Genomic DNA, 17,923 nt, shown 5'->3' on the forward strand with positions numbered 1-17,923 from the left:
CCCCACTTTTTCGCGTCTCGCGCCGCGTCGTTTTTTATCTTTTCCGCCGTCGCCCGCGCGGTGTCCTCTAAGAACCCGCTGAGATGCAGCGTCGTCAGCGCGCGCTGGAGCTCTCGCGCGTACGCGTCCCTGGCGCCGCCGTCCTTCAGGACCGCGTTCACGAGGTGGTTCCACGTCGAGCGGCCGTCGGATTCGGTGAAGATGTCTTGCGGGTGGTTCTCGTCGCAGAAGTACGGGCTGTTCCACCACTCGCACGACATGACGCAGTACGTCCCGCTATCGCCGCGGCACGGCTCGCGTCCGTTCGCGTCGCACCGCCCGTCGCGGTCGCGGTAGTCCGTCGCGAACGCGTCCTCCATGTCCCACGGAATACGTCTCCACTTCCCGTCCGAAGGGTTTCGGTGAACGAAATAGTTCTTCGCGCACCGGTCTTGATGCAGCAGCGCGGTCTGCACCGCCATCTCTTTCACGACCGCGTTCACGTCGACCACGTCCCACAGTCGCGACGTGTCGCCGCCGCGGTTCACGGCGTCGAGGTCGTTTATGAAGGCTTTCAGTTCGCCCACCGCGCGCGTCTCGTCCGGGTTGGCGACGGCGGCGTATCGATACACCTCCGGGCACGGCCCCCAGCCGCTCTCCCACTCCGGGGCGAACTCGCACGGGACCCATGAGTGTTGGACGAGAGGACGCAAGTTGCTGTACTTCCAGTGCACAGCCTTGAACATGGATCCGCTCGGGTCGAGACCCGCGCGCGCGAGGAACGAATCGTCCGGCTGCTCGACCATGACGTAGAGACCGAAGAATTCGCCGTTGCGTCGGACGACGACGTGCCTCGCCTCGGGAGCTTTTACGCCGAACCTCTTAAACGCGGCGGCTGCGAGCGTTTCTCTGAGGTAACTCGTCGTCCCCCCGGGCTCGTCGAACGACGAGTGGAGGTTGATCTCCTCCACCTTCGTCTCGACGTCGGGGACGTTTTCGTCCCACCGCGCGCGAAACGCCTTCCCGCGAAAGTCGAGCTTGAACTTCCGCTTCGGCCAGTCCTTGGAGCCGCCCTTCCCGAACATGTTCGCCTTGTCCCGCCGTCCCGACCCGCGTCTGCGGATCGTGACGCCGCCGTCGTAGAAGCGAACGACGCGCCCGGGTTCGTGATACGCGACCGAACACGGCACGGGGTCGTCCCGCTCGCTTCCCGCGACGTCGCTCGCGAAGACGAACAACGTCGGCAGCGTCGTCTCGCCGCCGATCGCCTCCGCGTCGACGACGGCGCCGTAGTGGTCTCCCTGCCTCGACGGCTTTCGCGCGTACATGCCGTCGAGTCCGCGCGCGACGATCCAGTATCGCACCATGCCGCCGCGCGTCGGAAGGTTGGACGCGGGTATCGCGCCCTCGAACGACGGCGCGGACGCGGACGCGGACGACGGCGACGGCGACGGCGCGCGCGTCATCGCGACGACGCGCGTTTCGTCGTCCCACATGACGCGGTAGTGCAGCTCCACGGTGGCGTACGACGCGTCGAACGCGTCGGACCAGCGCGCGAGGCGCGCGCCGCGCGAGGACGAGAACGCGTCCGAGAACCCGACGCGCGCGGCCACGCGGAGGTCTTCGCCGGCGCGCGCGGACGTCGGGCGCGTCGTCGTCCGCGCCTCGAACGTCGGCTCCTCGGCTCGCGCGACGACGAACGCGCACGACGCGGCGAGGACGAGGGCGAGGCGCGCGGCGAACATGAGACGAGCGCGCGAGGGAGTGGAGCGCGGGGAGAACGGCGCGAGCGGTCGTCGACGGCTCGCGGCTCGCAGCACGCTGCGCGCACGACCCTCGGAACGCGCCGTTCGTTCAGCTGTGGCGGAGGGTGGATACCTTTCAACAGCTCCGGTAACAGGGTGAATTTGGCGTTTGAAACCTACTGTGATAGCTAGACACCCCCGTTCAATCCTTTCAAGTGTCGCGCGAGCATGTCCCCAACCCTTCACACACACACACTCCCTCCGGCGCCGTCCCCGGTCCCCGTCGACGCGGCGTCGCCGTCGTCGCGATGGGCGCCAGCGGCGGCAAGCCCGCGGTCGAGTCCCCCCACGCGCGCGAACCGAAAGGCGACGACGCGCAGCCGTGCGCGGTGACGTCCGCCGCGAACGACGCGAGTCTCGACGCCGCCGTCGATTCGCTTCGGCGATGCGGCGTCGCGTGTCTCACCCTCGACGACGCGGCGTCGTCGACGCACGCGCGATGCTTCGACGTCGCGCGTCGCGCGCTCGACGCGTGCGCGACCGCCCCCGCGGACGACCCGCTCCGCGTGCGCGCGGACGCGGACACCGCGCACGTCACCGGGATGCACCCCGCGGGCGCGCTGTCGTCGTACAACGCCTGCCGCGAGGGGTTCGTCTTCAGCGACGGCGCGATGTTCAGCGTGCCCCCCGCGCGCGAGGACGCCGCGGAAGCCGCCGCGTTCGAAGACGCGATGAAAGCGCTGTTCGACGTCGCCCTCGGCGTCGCGACCGCGACGCTGCGCGCGATGGAGCGACGCATGGAGATCCCGGACGGATGGTTCGAGGATGCGTTCGGCCCGCTCGCGTCCAACGCGCAGTGGCACGTGAAGCGGTACCGACCGAAAGCGAGCCCGCCGCACGCGGTGTCCGTCGCCGGCGCGTCGAGAGCGTCGAGCGCGTCTTCCGCGGACAAGACCGTTCTGCTCCCGGTGCACACGGACCCGAGCCTCGTGTCCGTGGTGGTGCACGACGCGGCAGGCGTCGTCGCCGGCGCGAAGGGGTTGGAACACCTGTCGAGCGGCGACTCCGGGATTTGGACGGAGGTGCCGCTGCACGGGCACGGCGTCGCGTGCGTGCTCGTCGGGAGCGTGATGGATCGAATCACGAGCGGGGCGTACCCGGCGGCGCGGCACAGAGTCGCGGTCGTGGATCCGGAGGCGTTGGGGTTGGGACGCGTCGTCGCGACGTTTTTTTGGCGGCCGGCGCCGGGCGCGACGCTGCGACCGCCGCCGTCGCCGGTCATCCCGAGCTGCGCGAAGTTTAAAACGATGAAGTTCGGGACGTGGTGCAAGCGCACGGCGAAGCGGTACGAGACGCACGCGGAGCCGAAGCCGAGGGACAGGAAGAAAGGGAAGGGGGAGAGCGGAGGCGAAGGACGGAGACGCCGCGAACGAAAACGCGCGTCGGACCCGCCGGCGATTTCCCGCCGCGTCGACGCCGCAGACGACCGCCTCGCGCTCATCGGCGGGCCGCTGCTCGGGCGCGAGAAGTACCTCGGCGGACTCTTGGGCGACGACGCGCGAATTTACGCGATCCCCGGGTTCGCGCGAAGGGTGTTACGCATCGATCCGTCCGACGGCGCGGTCGAGTACGTGGGCCCGGAGTACCCCGGCGAGTTCAAGTGGTTACGCGCGGTGAAGGACCCGAAGACCGGGGCGCTGTACGGGCTCCCGTGCCACGCGGACGCGGTGTTGAAAATCGTCCCCGGGGACGCGCCGACGATCACGACGATCGGGGAGGGGAAATGCGGGACCGGGCCGTGGAAGTTCCACGGCGGGGTGTACTCCCCGCACGACGGATGCATCTATTGCATCCCGCAGTTCGCGGAGCGGGTGCTTAAGATCGATCCTTCCACGGACGAGTGCACGCTCATCGGCGGGCCGTTCCCGGGTAGAAACAAGTGGTACGGCGGGCTCATGGGTTTGGACGGGCGCATATACGGCGTGCCGCAGAACCACCGATCGGTTCTTCGAATCGACCCGATGAACGGCGGCGCGTGCGAGCTCTTCGGCGAGTACCCGGACGGCGGCTGGAAGTGGCACGGCGGCGCCGTCGGGCACGAGGGCAACATCTACGGCATCCCCGCGCACGCGGACACGGTGTTGAAGATCGTCCCCGGGGACGTCCCGGAGTTGACCGAAATCGGCGCCAACTTGCGGACGGGGAAACACAGGAGCGACGGGAAGTACAAGTACCTCGGCGGCGTCCTCGGCCGCGACCGGCGTTTGTATTTCATTCCCTCCGACGCAGACCACGTGTTGCAGATCGACACGGAGACGGACGTCGTTCGCGAGATCGGCGGGAGCTTAGAGGGCGAGCGGATCGTTCAGAACAAGTGGCAGAACGGGTTCGTGAGCGGCGACGGCGTGATTTGGGGCATCCCGTTGAAGTCCGAGACGGTGCTCACGGTGCGAACGTTTAGCGACCGCGCGGCGGAGCCAATCGTGGAAACCGTCGGCGGGCCTTTCGGGGGACTGAACAAGTGGGAGGGCGGCGTCATGAGCGCGGACGGACGGATGTACTGCATGCCTCTGAACCACAAAGAAGTGTTAGAGATTGACCCGGGGGAGTTGGGGAGAATGGGCGCGGGCGACGGCGGCGGCGGCGGTTCGACGGCGGCGGCGAAGACAGCCGGGCAGACGCACGATTAGACTAGTCTACTGTAGCGCGCGCGTTCGGGTCGTTTCGGTCGTCGTCACGCGTTCACGACGACACCACACACACAGAACGTCGTTCTCTTCGTCTCATCCTTCGTTCGCGCGCTTCCTTCTTCCTTCGTCACTCCGCTTTCGTGTACGCCTCCTTCGGTTTCTCGTCCTCCGTAAACAGCGGCGCGCCTTCCCTGCCTTCGCCGGCGGCGCCCTCCGCGGCGTCCGCGACGAACGCGAGGATGTCCGTGAGCGTGACGACGCCGCGCGGTCGACTCCGGCTCGCACACGTACACCCGATGCACGCCGTGCTCGACGATCTTGTTGAGAACCTCCTCGAACGCGTCCGTCGGTCGCGCGACGATGAGCAGCGGCCCGGACCGGCGGAACCCGCCCTCGGACATCTTCGCGAAGAACGGGTTATCCTTGGACGCGGAGACGGCGTGCGAGAACCCGGAGTAACTCGTGCCGTGGAGGAGCGCCAAAAATTCCGCGGTGGGCAAGCCGAGCATCCCGAAGTGCTCCGGTTGAATGCACCGCAGGTCCGACGCGCTCAAGTTCGCGATGAGCTCGTCGTCGTCGTCCACGACGCCGACCCCGGAGACGGGCTCCTCGCACATCTCCGCGAACGCCTCGATCGCGGGCGTCGTCGGCTTCACCGTGACCAAGCCGAGGGGCTTTTCTTTGCACAGCCCGAGCGTCTTGATCGACGTCTTTCCGATCCCGCCGAGCGCGTCCACCTTGCTCGTGAGGTACCTGACGACGTCGGACATGCTCACGACGCGCACGATCTCGCCACTCTCGTCGAAGATGGCGATCCGGTGCGTCACGCCGTGCGACGGCGAGTACTTCCCCAAGAATCCGTCCCGAATAGCCTCGAACAGCGTGCCGTACCGCGCGCTCGCCTGGTACATGAGCTCCGCGTCGTCGCCGAGGACTTGAATGAGCGTCTGCGTCGTGACCCTCTTCTCGATCGTCTCTAGGGTTTTCATCCACGACAGGACGTTGCGGCACGGCGGCCGCGGCTTCGCGCCGTCCGCGGCGTCGTCCGCGGGGAGCTGTCTCGCGAGCGCGCGCGACGCGTCGGCGACGTCGAAGAACCCCAGGAGCGTCGCGGGCTCGACGCGCGCGTCCGGGTCCGCGCCGTACGCCCTGCGATGGTTCATGCAGTCCGCGTCCAGGACGTCCGGTTGGATCATCACCGGCGCGGAGAGGATCCTGTGGCGGCTCAGCTTCGCGAGCGCGTCGCCGACGGTGTCGTTGTGGTTCAGAGTGACCACGCGCACCGCGTGCTTCCCGCCGCCGACGAAGCGCGCGCCGCCCGGGCCGCCGCCCGGGTGCCGCCGGTGCGGCGGGAGCGGGAGCGACGCGAGATCGTCGAGGACGACGTCGAAGTGGACGGAGAGGACGTCGCGGATCGCCGCGGACGCGGTGGACGGGAGGGACATCGCCGCGCGCGCGTTCGGTTCTGCCGTCGGCCGGCGTCGTTGCTCGAGCGCTCCGTTCTTTTCGCTCGCGTCGTCCGAGAAGGCACGAGAGGAAAAACTAAGACACCACAACGCGAGACCCGCGCGCGGCCGCCTCGCGGACGACCAACGCGAGGCGCGGGTCCGCTTCAAATCCCGCGGCGCGAAGAAGACGCAGACGCAGATGATGACGCGCGCGCGCGGTCGTCGTCGGCGACTCGGCGCCGACGCGGCGGCGGCGGCGATGGACGTGGACGTGGACGCCGCCGCGATGGGCGCGCGCGACGGCCATCACGGGGAGACCGCGACGTCGACGTCGACGTCGTGGGGCGACCTCCCGACGGACGCGCGAGCTCGCGTGATCAGCCACCTCGCACCGCACGACATGATCGTCGCGGCCGCGGCGGTGGGCGACCGCGTCGCCGAGCTCGCGGCGTCCATCGCGACGACGGAGACGCTGTTCGACGCCGAGATTCCGCTCCTCGCGCGGCGCATCTCGAAGGACGCCGTCGCGCTTTTGCCAGGGGAGACGTGGCTGTCGTGTTGGGCCGCGGTCTCCGCGGTGTTCCAAGGGATCGTCACCAAGCCCGGGGAGGCGCGCGCGGTCCCGGACCGAACGAGCCGTCGCCACCGACAAAACGCGGGCGCCAACGCCGCGGCGTTGTCCGTCGCTTTGGCATTTCTCTTTAGCGACGATGCGCGCGTCGCCGACGACAGCGGCGCGCGACAGACGGACTGGATCTCCTGGTTCGTGCCCGCGTACGCACATCACTTGATGAAGATCATGACCTCGGATTATGACGACTGGGAAAAGTCGGCGCGTGAACAGGAAGAGATATTGAAACAAGCGGCGGTGATGAAACAAGCGAAGTCGCGAGTCCGCGTCGTCGCGAGGCGGCTCGCGAGGGAAGGCCTCTTCGACGCCGCCGCGGAGATCCTCCTGAGCGCGCGCTTGCATCCCCTTTTCCCAAGCTTCATGCGCGACATGCGCGACGAGCGCGGCGACGACGACGCGGACCGCGTGGACATCTCGACGTACCTCGTCGATCGTCTGTACGCCAGCACGTACGTGAGAGACGACGGGGACGACGCCCGCGATTTGGTTTTGGCGACGGCGTTCAGCGCTCGAGCGGTGGCCAACGCGCAGTCGCGCATGCCCGGGTATAGTCCCGGGTATCCCGCCGGCAGTCCGAGAGAAAAAGAAAGAGAAAAAAGAAAGTTGAAAGAGCTCGGGCGCGCGCTGCGAGCGCACGCGCGCGCGCTCGCGCTCGCGGCGCAACACGTCGCGATCGGGGCGATGGACGAATACGAGTTCAAGCGAATGCCGTGGTCGCCGTTGGGCGTCTGGCCGGAATATCGCGACCCGGTCAGGTTCGGCGGCGACGACGCGGACGTAGTCCAGAATGAGAGGAAACTGAACGAGATACTCGGTCCTATCCTACGGATGGACGACGCCGCCATCGCGGAGAGAGTCGCGGCGGGACCGAACGAGGACGAAGACTCGGAAGACTTTGACGTTCGGCCGCTGTGTCGTGGACAAATTTTAGCCGAGCATTCCACGAGCGAAAGGCCGCGACAACATTTTGAGTGGGGGAGGTGGGAAACGCAGTACGTGCGATTTTACGAAGCGTCCGCCGCGGCGGCGAACGCGCGCCTCGCGTGGAAACTTGTGGGGGACGAGAGAGAAATCGCGATCGCCATCGCCGTGCAGGCTGAGGTGGCGTACTGCGAAGCGTGCGCTCAGGTTCGCGTCTACGGAGGAGTGCACGGGCATCAAACCTCGGCAGGCATCATCATCGTCTTGTTGACCGTCGCGACCGCGACGACGCTCTTTCGCAAGGCTTTGAGACGGTTCGAAGCCGCCGGCCTCGGCGATAGCGTCGACGCGGCGACGGCGACGAAAGATCTCGGGAAGACGCTGAGCTTCGCGGGGCATATTCTCGAGCAGCTCCAGCCGCGCGTCGCCGCGTTCGCGTTTCGACGCGATCCGACGGAATGGAACGCGTCAGAGGAAGCGAACCAGCTCTCGACGCGCGCGAAAACGTTGTTCGAGAACGCGCTCGGGGCGACGCATCCGATGACGCTGAACGCGCGGCGGCTCTGCGGCGAGAGCGTCGCCGAGGACGACGACCCGAACGTCAAGGCCGGGGACGTCGCGAGGGACATCGCCGCGAAGCAGATGTGTAATGGTCTCAAGCGGCGGGATCAACGCGGGGACGCGATCGACGGAGACGAGGAGGACGAGGTCGACGACGAAGACGATTATCATAGCGCGCACACGACGTCCTCGCCCGAAGCGAGCGACGACGAAGAGTAGTAGAAGAGACTGATGGATAGACTAGACTACCTACGTACTTTCGTACTAGACATCATACATAGAAAAAATTGCATCACGCCGCCATGACTTTGAGCGCGCTCTCGTGCGTCCTCTTGTCCCCCGTCGCGATCACCTCGCCTTGAAAATCCCCGCTCGCGAGCGCCTCCGCGCTCCCTTGCCACCTCAACTCCTCCCCTCGCCAGTCCGTGAACTCCCCGCCCGCGCCCTTCACGATCGGCACGAGCGCCATGTAATCGTACGGCTTCAAGTCCGCCTCGATCACCGCGTCGACGTGCCCGGACGCGAGTAATCCGTACGCGTAACAATCGCAGCCGTACATCGGCACCTTGCACGCCTTCGCGACGCGCTCGTACGGCGCAAGGTTATCCCCCTCGAACATCAGCGGCGTCGTGGAGTACACGTACGCGTCTTCTATGGACGCGCACGGCCTCACCGCGATCGGCGCTCCGTTGAACGTCGACGCCTGCCCTTGCACGCCGACCCATCGCTCCTTCAACACCGGCTGATCGAGCACCCCGAGCACGGGGACGCCGTCTTTCAACAGCGCGACGAGCGTCCCCCACAGCGGCTTCCCCGTGATGAAGCTCTTCGTGCCGTCGATCGGGTCGAACACCCACGTCCACTCGCTCTCGCCGCCGTCGCCGAGCTCGATGCCCTCCTCCTCGCCGAAGATGGCGTGCGACGGGAAGTTCGCCCTCACCATCGCTCGCATCGCCGCCTCCGCGCTTCGGTCCGCGATCGTCACCGGGCTGTCGTCCGTCTTGTCGTCGATCTCGAGCGGCGTGCGGAAGTACTTCGTCGTGATCGCGCCCGCGGCGTCGACGAGGTTTCTCGCGAGCGTGACGTACTCGCTCGGCACGGCGACGGGCGACGGGGAGGCTGCGGACGACGACGACGACGACGACGACGACGCCCCGAGCGGCGCGACGGCGGCGGCGCGTCGCCCGCGGACGTTGTTCCGCGCGCGATGGGGTGCGAACGAGGGCGTCGCCACGCGCGCGAGCGCGCGGGTCGGGGTCGCCATGGACGCGAGCTGGAGCGCGCGCGCGTCGATGTGAGGCGCGTGGTAGCGCGTCCCCGAGAGGGAAAACCGCGTCGACGCGACGGGTCGCACGCGGCGCGGCGTGGTCGGGAAAACCCAGGACGAGCTAGACGAGGCCGCGGATCTCGGCAGTCTTCCACGCGCCGGCACGATGGACACGAACAGGCTCGCGAAGGAGTTAAAGGAGATCCAGGCGGACACGACCTCGGGGGTCACCGTCCGCGTCCTGGGGGATAACATGGCGCACATGCAGGGCACGATCCTGGGTGCGTCCCCGACGATCCGACGCCCTCTCGGCGTCCTCTTTCCTTCTTCGCGATTTCATTTCGATCGCTCGTCGCTCGCCGCCGCGTCCCTCGTCGCTCATCGCCTATCCCTCCACTCCAACTCGTCAAACCCGCAGGCCCCGAGGAGTCGCCGTACCAGGGCGGGAAGTTCGTCGTGGACATCCAGCTCACGAACGCGTACCCGTTCGAACCGCCGAAGATGCGGTTCATCACGAAAGTGTGGCACCCGAACGTGTCGTCCGCGAACGGGGCCATCTGCCTCGACATCCTGAAAGAGCAGTGGTGAGCGAGAGGGGGGGTTTCTCCGTCGATTCAGCCCTTTCCTTCCTCCTTCCTTCCGTTCCCCGCCTCGAGTCTCCGTCCCTCGCTTTCGTCGGTCGGCGCGGCGCGTCGTCAGCCCCGCAGAAGTCGCGCGTTCGCGCTCGGTTGACTCTGACGTCGTCCGTCTTGTTTTTACCTTCGTCTCAGGTCGCCCGCGTTGTCTATCAAGACCGCGATGTTATCCCTGCAAGCGCTGTTGTCCTCACCGGAACCGAGCGACCCGCAAGACGCGGTCGTCGCGAGGCAGTACCTGGACGACATCGCGCTGTTCAACGCGACGGCGAAGGCGTGGACGGAGGAGCACGCCAAGGACGGCGCCAAGGATGAAAAGATGGAGAAGTTCAAAGAGATGGGATTCCCGGAGGTTGACATCGTCAACGCGCTCGCGCGAGCCGCGGGGGACGAGGCGCAGGCGTTGGAGTTGCTGCTCACGGGGTTATGACGCGACGGGGAGGGACGGGCGGCGGCTTTCGCGGCGGCGCGGAGGGGGCTCGCGCGTCGCTATTAGCTCACTAGGGATAACGACAGAGAACCGACCGCCTGATACCTGACGCTCGACCGTTCGTGCCTCGCGCGTTCCACGAGCGTGCGCGCGACCCCGTTTCGTCGGTCGACGCTCGTCTCGGACGCCTCGCGCGCACACCACACAAACCACCACGCGATGACGCGTCGCTCGCTCGCGTTCGCGGTCGCCGCGCTCGCCGCCTTCGTCGCCCTCGCGACGCCCGCGCGCGCGGCGCCGCTCGCCGTCGGCCGCGGCGCGCGCGAGACGAGCGCGCGCGAGACGCGCGCGACCAGAGCCTCGGACGTCCTCCCGAGGTCGTCCCCTTCCTCGGCCGCGTCTCGCGACGCGGCGTCCGCGACGACGACGACGACGGCGACGACGACGACCGCGCGCGAGTCCGAGCGCGTTCCCGCGCTCGCGCCCGAGCTCGTCGTCGACGGCGGCGAGCTCACCATCTCCGCCGCGGATGAGGACCTACACCGCCTCCGCATACGACGGCGGAAGCGCCGCGAACAGAACCTACCCGACGTCTTCGTAACACCACCGCGCGCCACCTTCTTCCAACACGTCGGACAGCACCTCCCCCCCGACGACGTCCCCCCCGGACAGCCCCTGCTGAATCCCCGTCAGCTTGATTTGGCAGCCGACGACCGGGGTCGTCGTCTCCGCCTCCGCCGCGGGAACCGCCGCCGCCGCCGCCGCCGCCGCGGAAGCCCTCGCGGCCGAGACGGAAACGACGACCCCGGTCGTCCGCTTCAACATCACGCTCACGGGGATCCCGCCGGGCACGTCCGGGGAGATCGTCGCTAGGGTCGCGGTGATGTCCGTCCCGCCCGAAGAAGGCGACCCGCGGTGGTATTACGAAATCGTTTGGTACGAACTCTCCGCGACGGTTCCGACGTTTTACGCGGGGGCGGAGTACGTCACCATACGCGAAGGTCTCGCCCTCGATTTGACCGAGGCGGAGATCGAGCAGAACATCGACGACCTCACGCAGGGAGAGGCGATCTTTTTCCCGTGCACGAACTTCATCGGCGCCGTGTTTTGCGAAGAAAACGGAGTCTCGTTTTGAGGGAGGACGCGATCCGCGTGTACATAAATATCCTATCCGTCTACTCGCTCGGTCCTCTTCGCGGGCGTCCCCTCGGCGCGGCTCGCGGCGGCGCGGACGACGCGCCCCCCTTCGCCGCCGCCGCCCCCTTCGCCGCGGCTCTCGCGGACGCGGCGGCTCTCCGAGCGGCGCGTCGCTTCGTCGCCTCCGGATCCGCCGGCTCCGCGGCTTCCCTTCTCGCGGGCAAATCGTCGCGCCGCGCGCCGCCGCCGCCGCCTCTCCCCGCTCCTCTCCCCCCGTTCGCGCCGCGGGCGCCGCCGACGCCGCGCCCGCCGCGGAACGTCTCGTGGCTTCCGATCGCCGCCCTCACGCCGTTCGCGGCCAGGTGCGCGGCTAAACGCTCGCTCTTCCCCGCGCCTTCGCCGACGTCTGTCGGCACGGGAATCGCCGGCGGTTTCGCCGCGCCGCCGCCGACGAGCGCGTCTCGGATGACGGCCAGAAACGGGCTCGGGTCCGGGTACGTCGTGAGGCCGAACCGCGTGCGCTTCGCGGAGCGGCAGAGGAATAGCTTCCGCTTCGCGCGCGTGATGCCGACGTAGAACAGACGCACTTCTTCGTCCATCTCCTCGCGTCCGTCCTTCTGGAAACTCTCCATCGGAATCAGCTTATCCTCGCATCCCGTGATGAACACGGTGTCGAATTCCAAGCCTTTCGCCACGTGCATCGTCATGAGCTTCACCGCGTCCGCCTGCGCGTCCTCGGACCGCGTCTCTGCGGACATCAGGAGCGCGACGCCTTCGAGGAAGTCCATCAGGCCTTTCTCGCCCGTCGCCGGGGTCGCGGGCGCCGTCGCGTCGTCCTCAGGTTCCAGCGAGTCCATCCCGTCGGTCGCGCTCGGTTCGTTCGCGATCGAGATGAGCTCTTTGATGAACCCCCAGCGCTCGTCGCCGTTCTCTTGATCGATGAGGTACTCCTTGAACCCGGTCGACTTCACGACAGCCTCGATCAGCTCACCGGGCGTGGACCCTTCCATGACGACTTCCAAATCCCGCATCAGACGGCAAAAGTTTGACACCGACTTGTGCGCGGCGGCGCCGAGGCCCATCTCCTTCGCGGACGGCAAGACGTCGTCCTCCTCCAACCCCTGGTCCGGGTTCGCCCACGTTCGTCTGAGGAGCGCCGCGCCGAGGGGCTGCGGCATCCCATCGTCCCACGGCAAGCTGTCGCTCCACGTCGTCAACTTCTCGAGCGTGCCGGGTCCGATCTTCCGCGGCGGCGTGTTGATGATCCGCGCGAGGCTGACGCTGTCCCGCGGGTTCAGCAACACCCTCAAGTACGCGACCGCGTCCTTGATCTCTTTCCTCGTGTAAAACGCGGTGTCGCCGATGACGACGTGCGGCACCCCCGCGCGAACGAACGCCTCCTCGAGCGGCCGCGACTGATGATGCGTGCGGTACAACACCGCGATTTCCTTCAGCGGGACGCCGTCGCGGGCGGCGCGCGCCGCCTCTCGCGCGGCGAACTCCGCCTCCTCGACCTCGTCCTCGGTCGCGACGACGGCGACGTCTTTACCCCCCGGCTGCACCGCGTCGAGCTCGAGCGGCGAGCGCGAGAGGCTCTCGCCGATCACCGCCCGCGCGGCTTTCACGATGGTCGCCGTGGACCTGTAATTTTTCGTCAACATCACGGTGTCCGCGCCGAAGAAATCGTCGTCAAACTTGGTGCGGATGTTCGCCACCTCCGCGCCGCGCCAGCTGTAAATGGCCTGGTCGACGTCGCCGACGACGAACACCTGCCCTCGCGGCAGCGCGAGCTCGCGAATGAGCTCGTACTGCGACAGGGACGTGTCCTGGAACTCGTCCACGAGAACGTGCCTCCACCGCTGTTGGTAGTGCTGCCGCACCGGTCCGCTGGATTTCAGCAGCGCGACGGTCGCGGAGAGCAAGTCGTCGAAGTCGAGCGCGTTCGACGCCCTCAGGTTCGCCTCGTACTCGTCGTACACCGCCGCGAAGTGATTCTTCACGCCCGGGTCGAACTTTAAGTTTGGCCGCGCGTCGACGAGCGCGCGTACCATTCTCGAGCCGGGGACACCGACGCAGTGATCGACCGCGGACTTCGCGGCGGATATCCTCCCTTTCACCATCCCGGCGTCGACTTTCTTCTTTTCCTCTTTGAACTTCTCGACGAGAATCTTACGCAGCAGCGCTTTCGTGTCCGTCTCGTCGTAGATCACGAAGTCGTTTCCTCTTCCGTAGTTTTCGAGCGCGTGGACGTCCTTCCGAAGCATCCGCGCCGCGACGGAATGGAACGTCCCCGCGGTGATCGCCTTGGCGTTCTCTACGCCCACGTTCGCGACCAACCGCTCCTTCATCTCCTTCGCAGCCTTGTTCGTGAACGTGATGCACAAGATCTGAGGGCCGTTCCATACAAGCCAATGTCGGGGTGGAGTTCAAAGGCGTCAGGTGGAGTTGAAAGGCAACGCGGGCGGGGATTGAAAGCGAGGGATGGGCGGAGAGATGCGCCGGGAAAAGTCCTTAAGGATCGGCGTTCACCACGCCAACGCGGTCGTATGGGGACCAGTGTATAGAACGCACCTGACTCGGCGGGACGCCGAGCTCGTTGATGAGGTGCGTCACGCGTCCAACGAGCACGCGCGTCTTTCCCGACCCGGGCCCCGCGAGGACCTTCATCGGCGCCGCGATCGGGGCCAAGATGGCCGCGCGCTGCTCGTCGTTCATCCCCTCGAGGTGGCTCTGGTCCCCTCGTTGCGGCGGCGTCGTCGGAGTCAAAGGCTGCTGTCGCGGCGGCGGTCCTCGAACCGGCGTCGTCTGATGTTGAGGCGGGATCGGGATCTGAGGCGACCGCCGCGTGAAGTCCGCGGGCGCGCCCGCGCCCGGGGCGATCGCGGTCCTCTGCCCAATCCATCGCGTCTGCCCGCGCTGGTCGTTACCCCGCGCGCTCGAGCCGCCGCCCGGCGTCGGCGCCGCGCCGAGCGCCGCGCGCGCGAGGCACCGCCCGCTCGCGATCGACGCGAGATCTGCGCTTCTTCGCGCGTTCGAAGCGAGCGCGGTGACGCGGCGCGCGACGCGCGCGCGCATGACGGGAACGACTCTTCCCGCGCGATGACTCGCTCGCCCACCGCGCGTGTCGCGTCCCGGGGCCGCGACGTGGGACGCGCGGGCGGGTCCCGCGAGCATCGACGCGCGATCGTGCGTGTGGGAGCCTCCCGCGTTTTTTGAGTTGTTCCAGTCGCGGCGGTTTTTTTCCCGCTCGAAAAAAATTCGGCACCTCGTGGCGCCTTCTCCGGGGCGTGTCGCCGCGCGCGCCGCGCCTCGAACAGTCGACGATCGTGCTATATGTAACAATCCTACGACGAATGCGCTAAGACAGACGCTCCTCCGCGTCCAAAAAATAAATCAACCCCAATAAATCAACTCACAACTCACCCCCCCCACCCTCCGCCCGCCTCGGCTCACGACGCGAAGATGAGCGTGTACTGCGCCAACCCGACGAGCGCCCCGAGGACGCCGCCGACGAAGATGAGCTTGATCTCGTCCTCTTCGAACACCGGATGTAACACCCCCTCGAACTCCGCGGGCGGGAGCACCCGCATCGCCTCTCTCACGGTGTCCTCGATGAGGAGCACCTCGTCCTGGTAGTCGTACGAGATGGGCAGTATCGACGGCAGCTGCTTGACGAGGCCGTCGGCGACGCCGCCGCGCACGCGTTCGAAGGTCTCCTTCCCGAATAACGTCTTCGCGACCATCGCGCCGGAGCCGCCGACGGTGCGATCGAAGAACGTCGTCGCGTGCTTCTTGATCATCGCGTTGAACTGCTCTTTCTTCGCGCCGTGCATCATCTCGTCCCAGATGTTGTGGGCGTTGCAAAACAGCTCCGCGTTGAGCGCGGCGAATTTTTCGCTGACGGCTTCTTGCCGCTTCAGAAACGCGCCCTGAATCACGAAGGCGCCGCAGCACACCGGCGTCGGCTCGATCGGCCTGAATATCAGCTTCAGCGCGACCCAGTTCGTGAGCCACCCGACCATGAACCCGAACACCGGGAGTAACGGCCCGCTGTACTCGGGTTCGTACACGTCGACGATGTAGAATATGATCATCTGAAACACGCCGAATATGAAGCCAAAGTATCCGCCGCTGCGTTCGATGATGACAAACTCCTTGTCGCCGACCTCTCTGAACATTTTCACGACGAGGGCTTTGTTCGCCTCCGCGAGCCCGACGGTCATGGACTTGATGTCTAGAACCTGTTTCGTACGCGGTCGTCGAGCACAGATGGGGTGGAGGTGGGAGTGCGCGAGGTGAGTCGGTCGCCGCGTGGTCCACCGCGGCGGGTCGGGACGACTGGACGCGCCTCGCGAGAAAAAAAAACAAAACGACACCGGCTCGACGCGCGCGTTCGACTCGACGCCCGCGCACCTCGTAAATGTTCTCGATCAAGTCCTGCGTGAGCCCCTCTAAGAACTCCGGCACACCCCCCATGACCTCCAGCACGATGTCCTGCTGCACCGCGTTCGGGAGCGACTTCCATACGAACGGCGCCTCGGCGTTCATGATGTCGCTGAAGATGGTGTACGTGCTCGCCTTCACCGCGGGCGCGAGGACTTCCGCGAAGTCGTGCGGGACGATCCTCCCGAACATCTCCGCGACGTCGATCAGCTTCGTCGTCATCAAGTCCGTGAGAATGCCCGCCATCTTCCCGGCTTTGCTCGGGATGATCCCTTGCCACCCGCCGAGGAGCCCGAACGGCTGCCCGGGCACCTGCGCGAACTTGAGAAAGCTCGGGAAAAACTCGAGCGGGTAGAACGTCATCTGCAGCGCGACGATGTTCGTGGCGTATCCGACGATCGCGGACATGAACGGGATGATCAGATACAGCGCGATGTGCGTGTCCGTGCCGCTGGATTCTTCCAGCATCCTGCGCGCGCTCGAGTCGAACGCGAACGCGTCGTCGTCGTCGTCGCGCGATTTCCACCACCGCGCGGATATTCGGCCGGTCCCCCCCGTCGCGACGGCTCGCGTCGCGCTCGACGCGAAGACGCACGCGGTCGCGACGAGCGTCGCGAGGAGGACGCGATCGCCGGGGGTAAGGATCGGCGTCCGCCGCCGCCGGCGGCGGGCGCGGTCGTCCCCCAAGCCGGCGCGACGCGACATGGCGGACCGCGATCGCGCGGGACGGTGGACCCCCGCAACGCAACGCTGCAGAGAGGCGCGAAGCGCGTCCGAGCGACCTATCAAAACGCCTGCAGTTGACAGGTGGACTTTCGTCACTCTCCTGTCACTCTCGAGGTCTGGAGCGCGCTCTTGAAACCGAGCCCGGGGTCTGGTTGAAACCGCGTCTTTTCGCGACCGACCGGTGCCACGCAAGCACGAAGAAAAGGCGCGAAGCCACTTCTTTTGTCTGACCGAACGCGCTTTTCGCGCGGGACTTCGCCGCCGCGCGGACGCGACGCGCGCGCGGGAGATCGGTCGACGCCGTCGAGTCGTCGGCCATGGGCGGGTTCAAACCGTCCGGCGCGAAGGCGTCGAGTCCGCGGCCGCCCTCGTCCGCGGGCGAAGAGCGGAAATCGATCGTCGCCGCGGGCAAAGTGCTCTTCGCCGCGGTCTTGCCTCCGAAGGACGCGGACGCGGAGGACGCGAGGTTCGTCCCGGCGCCTCGCGCGACGCTCCCGCGCTCGGCAATTTTGGGTTCTTCGCGACCATCTTCGCGCGTTCGCGAACGCGCGCGTCGTCGCGTCGGTCGCGCGGCGCGCACGACGCGGTCTCCGCGCGCGGAATCTCGCGCGGCATCCATTTCACATCTAGACGTTCCCGCCCGTCCACCTGTCCGTCTCTACGTCTTCCCGCCTAACATCCGTCCCGTCGCCTCCCTCCCCCGCGCTCCCAGCGTCGCGGTCAAGTCCGCGCTCGCGACCGCGCCGGCGCACTACGCCGTCCTCGAGCGCGAGTGCGGTGCGATCGTCTACGTCGGCGCCGGGACCCCGCGCGCGTCCGCGTCGGGCCCCGCGCACGCGCCGCAGGTTTTCGCGACCGACGAACTCGTCGTCGTCCTCGTCTCCTCGACGCTCGACGCGCCGCGCGTCGCGCGCGCGTTCAGAGACGCGCGCGAGGGCGACGACGAGCCGCGCGCGCGCGCGGTCGCGCTGAAGCTCGCCGTCCGCGCGCTCAGCGACGAGTCGCACAGGTTCTCGTTCGTCGTGCTCGACCTCGCGAGCGGGCGGGTGTTCGCCGCGTCGACGGCGCACTCCGCGCCGCTCGCGCTGGGGCACGCGCACGACGGTGCGCGCCTCGCCTCGCGCGAGATATTTTTTGATATTTCTTGCCGCCCGCTCGTCCAAGCTCGTCGCTCCGCTCGAGCTCGACCGACGTCTCGTTCCCCCCGCCCGCGCGTCGCTCCTCGACAGGCACGCTCGTGGTGACGTGCACGCGGTCTGGCGCGAGGGCGGCGACGTCGTGGCCGCCGAAGTGGTCGCACGCGGCGCCAA

The 17,923-nt window shown here is 67.2% G+C and overlaps 9 protein-coding genes across 9 annotated transcripts; 4 read left to right on the forward strand and 5 right to left on the reverse strand.

Moving 5' to 3' along the window:
* Nucleotides 1-34: 34 nt before the first annotated feature.
* MICPUCDRAFT_56559 (uncharacterized protein) lies at nt 35-1,724 on the reverse strand (the record flags this gene model as incomplete). The annotated part of the gene is made up of 2 exons (XM_003057374.1): nt 35-38; nt 76-1,724. The coding sequence occupies 2 exons, from the start codon at nt 1,722-1,724 to the stop codon at nt 35-37; spliced, it is 1,653 nt and encodes a 550-aa protein (XP_003057420.1).
* A 308-nt stretch (nt 1,725-2,032) lies between these two features.
* On the forward strand, nt 2,033-4,414 carry MICPUCDRAFT_38911 (uncharacterized protein; the record flags this gene model as incomplete). The annotated part of the gene is made up of 1 exon (XM_003056897.1): nt 2,033-4,414. One exon carries the CDS (start codon nt 2,033-2,035, stop codon nt 4,412-4,414), a length of 2,382 nt encoding a protein of 793 aa, XP_003056943.1.
* Nucleotides 4,415-4,975: 561 nt separating this feature from the next.
* Nucleotides 4,976-8,194, forward strand: MICPUCDRAFT_46806 (uncharacterized protein; the record flags this gene model as incomplete). Its single annotated transcript, XM_003056898.1, has 2 exons — nt 4,976-5,232; nt 5,395-8,194. 2 exons carry the CDS (start codon nt 4,976-4,978, stop codon nt 8,192-8,194), a joined length of 3,057 nt encoding a protein of 1,018 aa, XP_003056944.1.
* Nucleotides 8,195-8,267: 73 nt separating this feature from the next.
* Nucleotides 8,268-9,239, reverse strand: MICPUCDRAFT_14899 (uncharacterized protein; the record flags this gene model as incomplete). The annotated part of the gene is made up of 1 exon (XM_003057375.1): nt 8,268-9,239. The coding sequence occupies one exon, from the start codon at nt 9,237-9,239 to the stop codon at nt 8,268-8,270; it is 972 nt and encodes a 323-aa protein (XP_003057421.1).
* Nucleotides 9,240-9,408: 169 nt separating this feature from the next.
* Nucleotides 9,409-10,307, forward strand: MICPUCDRAFT_14767 (uncharacterized protein; the record flags this gene model as incomplete). The annotated part of the gene is made up of 3 exons (XM_003056899.1): nt 9,409-9,523; nt 9,661-9,826; nt 10,013-10,307. 3 exons carry the CDS (start codon nt 9,409-9,411, stop codon nt 10,305-10,307), a joined length of 576 nt encoding a protein of 191 aa, XP_003056945.1.
* Nucleotides 10,308-10,369: 62 nt separating this feature from the next.
* Nucleotides 10,370-10,861, reverse strand: MICPUCDRAFT_56566 (uncharacterized protein; the record flags this gene model as incomplete). The annotated part of the gene is made up of 1 exon (XM_003057376.1): nt 10,370-10,861. The coding sequence occupies one exon, from the start codon at nt 10,859-10,861 to the stop codon at nt 10,370-10,372; it is 492 nt and encodes a 163-aa protein (XP_003057422.1).
* Nucleotides 10,862-11,190: 329 nt separating this feature from the next.
* MICPUCDRAFT_56567 (uncharacterized protein) lies at nt 11,191-11,442 on the forward strand (the record flags this gene model as incomplete). The annotated part of the gene is made up of 1 exon (XM_003056900.1): nt 11,191-11,442. One exon carries the CDS (start codon nt 11,191-11,193, stop codon nt 11,440-11,442), a length of 252 nt encoding a protein of 83 aa, XP_003056946.1.
* Nucleotides 11,443-11,787: 345 nt separating this feature from the next.
* On the reverse strand, nt 11,788-14,519 carry MICPUCDRAFT_56568 (ATP-dependent DNA helicase; the record flags this gene model as incomplete). The annotated part of the gene is made up of 3 exons (XM_003057377.1): nt 11,788-11,814; nt 11,849-13,831; nt 13,974-14,519. The coding sequence occupies 3 exons, from the start codon at nt 14,517-14,519 to the stop codon at nt 11,788-11,790; spliced, it is 2,556 nt and encodes an 851-aa protein (XP_003057423.1).
* A 239-nt stretch (nt 14,520-14,758) lies between these two features.
* Nucleotides 14,759-16,310, reverse strand: MICPUCDRAFT_25883 (uncharacterized protein). The gene is made up of 2 exons (XM_003057378.1): nt 15,858-16,310; nt 14,759-15,685 (listed from the first exon to the last, which is right to left on the reverse strand). Exons 1-2 carry the CDS (start codon nt 16,293-16,295, stop codon nt 14,894-14,896), a joined length of 1,230 nt encoding a protein of 409 aa, XP_003057424.1. The 5' UTR covers nt 16,296-16,310; the 3' UTR covers nt 14,759-14,893.
* Between the last annotated feature and the right edge of the window lie 1,613 nt (nt 16,311-17,923).

Source organism: Micromonas pusilla (genome assembly GCF_000151265.4).
Source record: "Micromonas pusilla CCMP1545 genomic scaffold MICPUCscaffold_3, whole genome shotgun sequence".
In the NCBI taxonomy this organism is placed as follows: Eukaryota; Viridiplantae; Chlorophyta; class Mamiellophyceae; order Mamiellales; family Mamiellaceae; genus Micromonas; species Micromonas pusilla.

Bases quoted from the DNA above. Each gene is read 5' to 3' on its own strand.
- MICPUCDRAFT_25883 (XM_003057378.1), bottom strand. From the start codon at position 16,295: ATGTCCGCGATCGTCGGATACGCCACGAACATCGTCGCGCTGCAGATG. The intron at 15,686-15,857 runs GTGCGCGGGCGT...CGTACGAAACAG, and splicing joins TGATCGAGAACATTTACGAG to GTTCTAGACATCAAGTCCAT.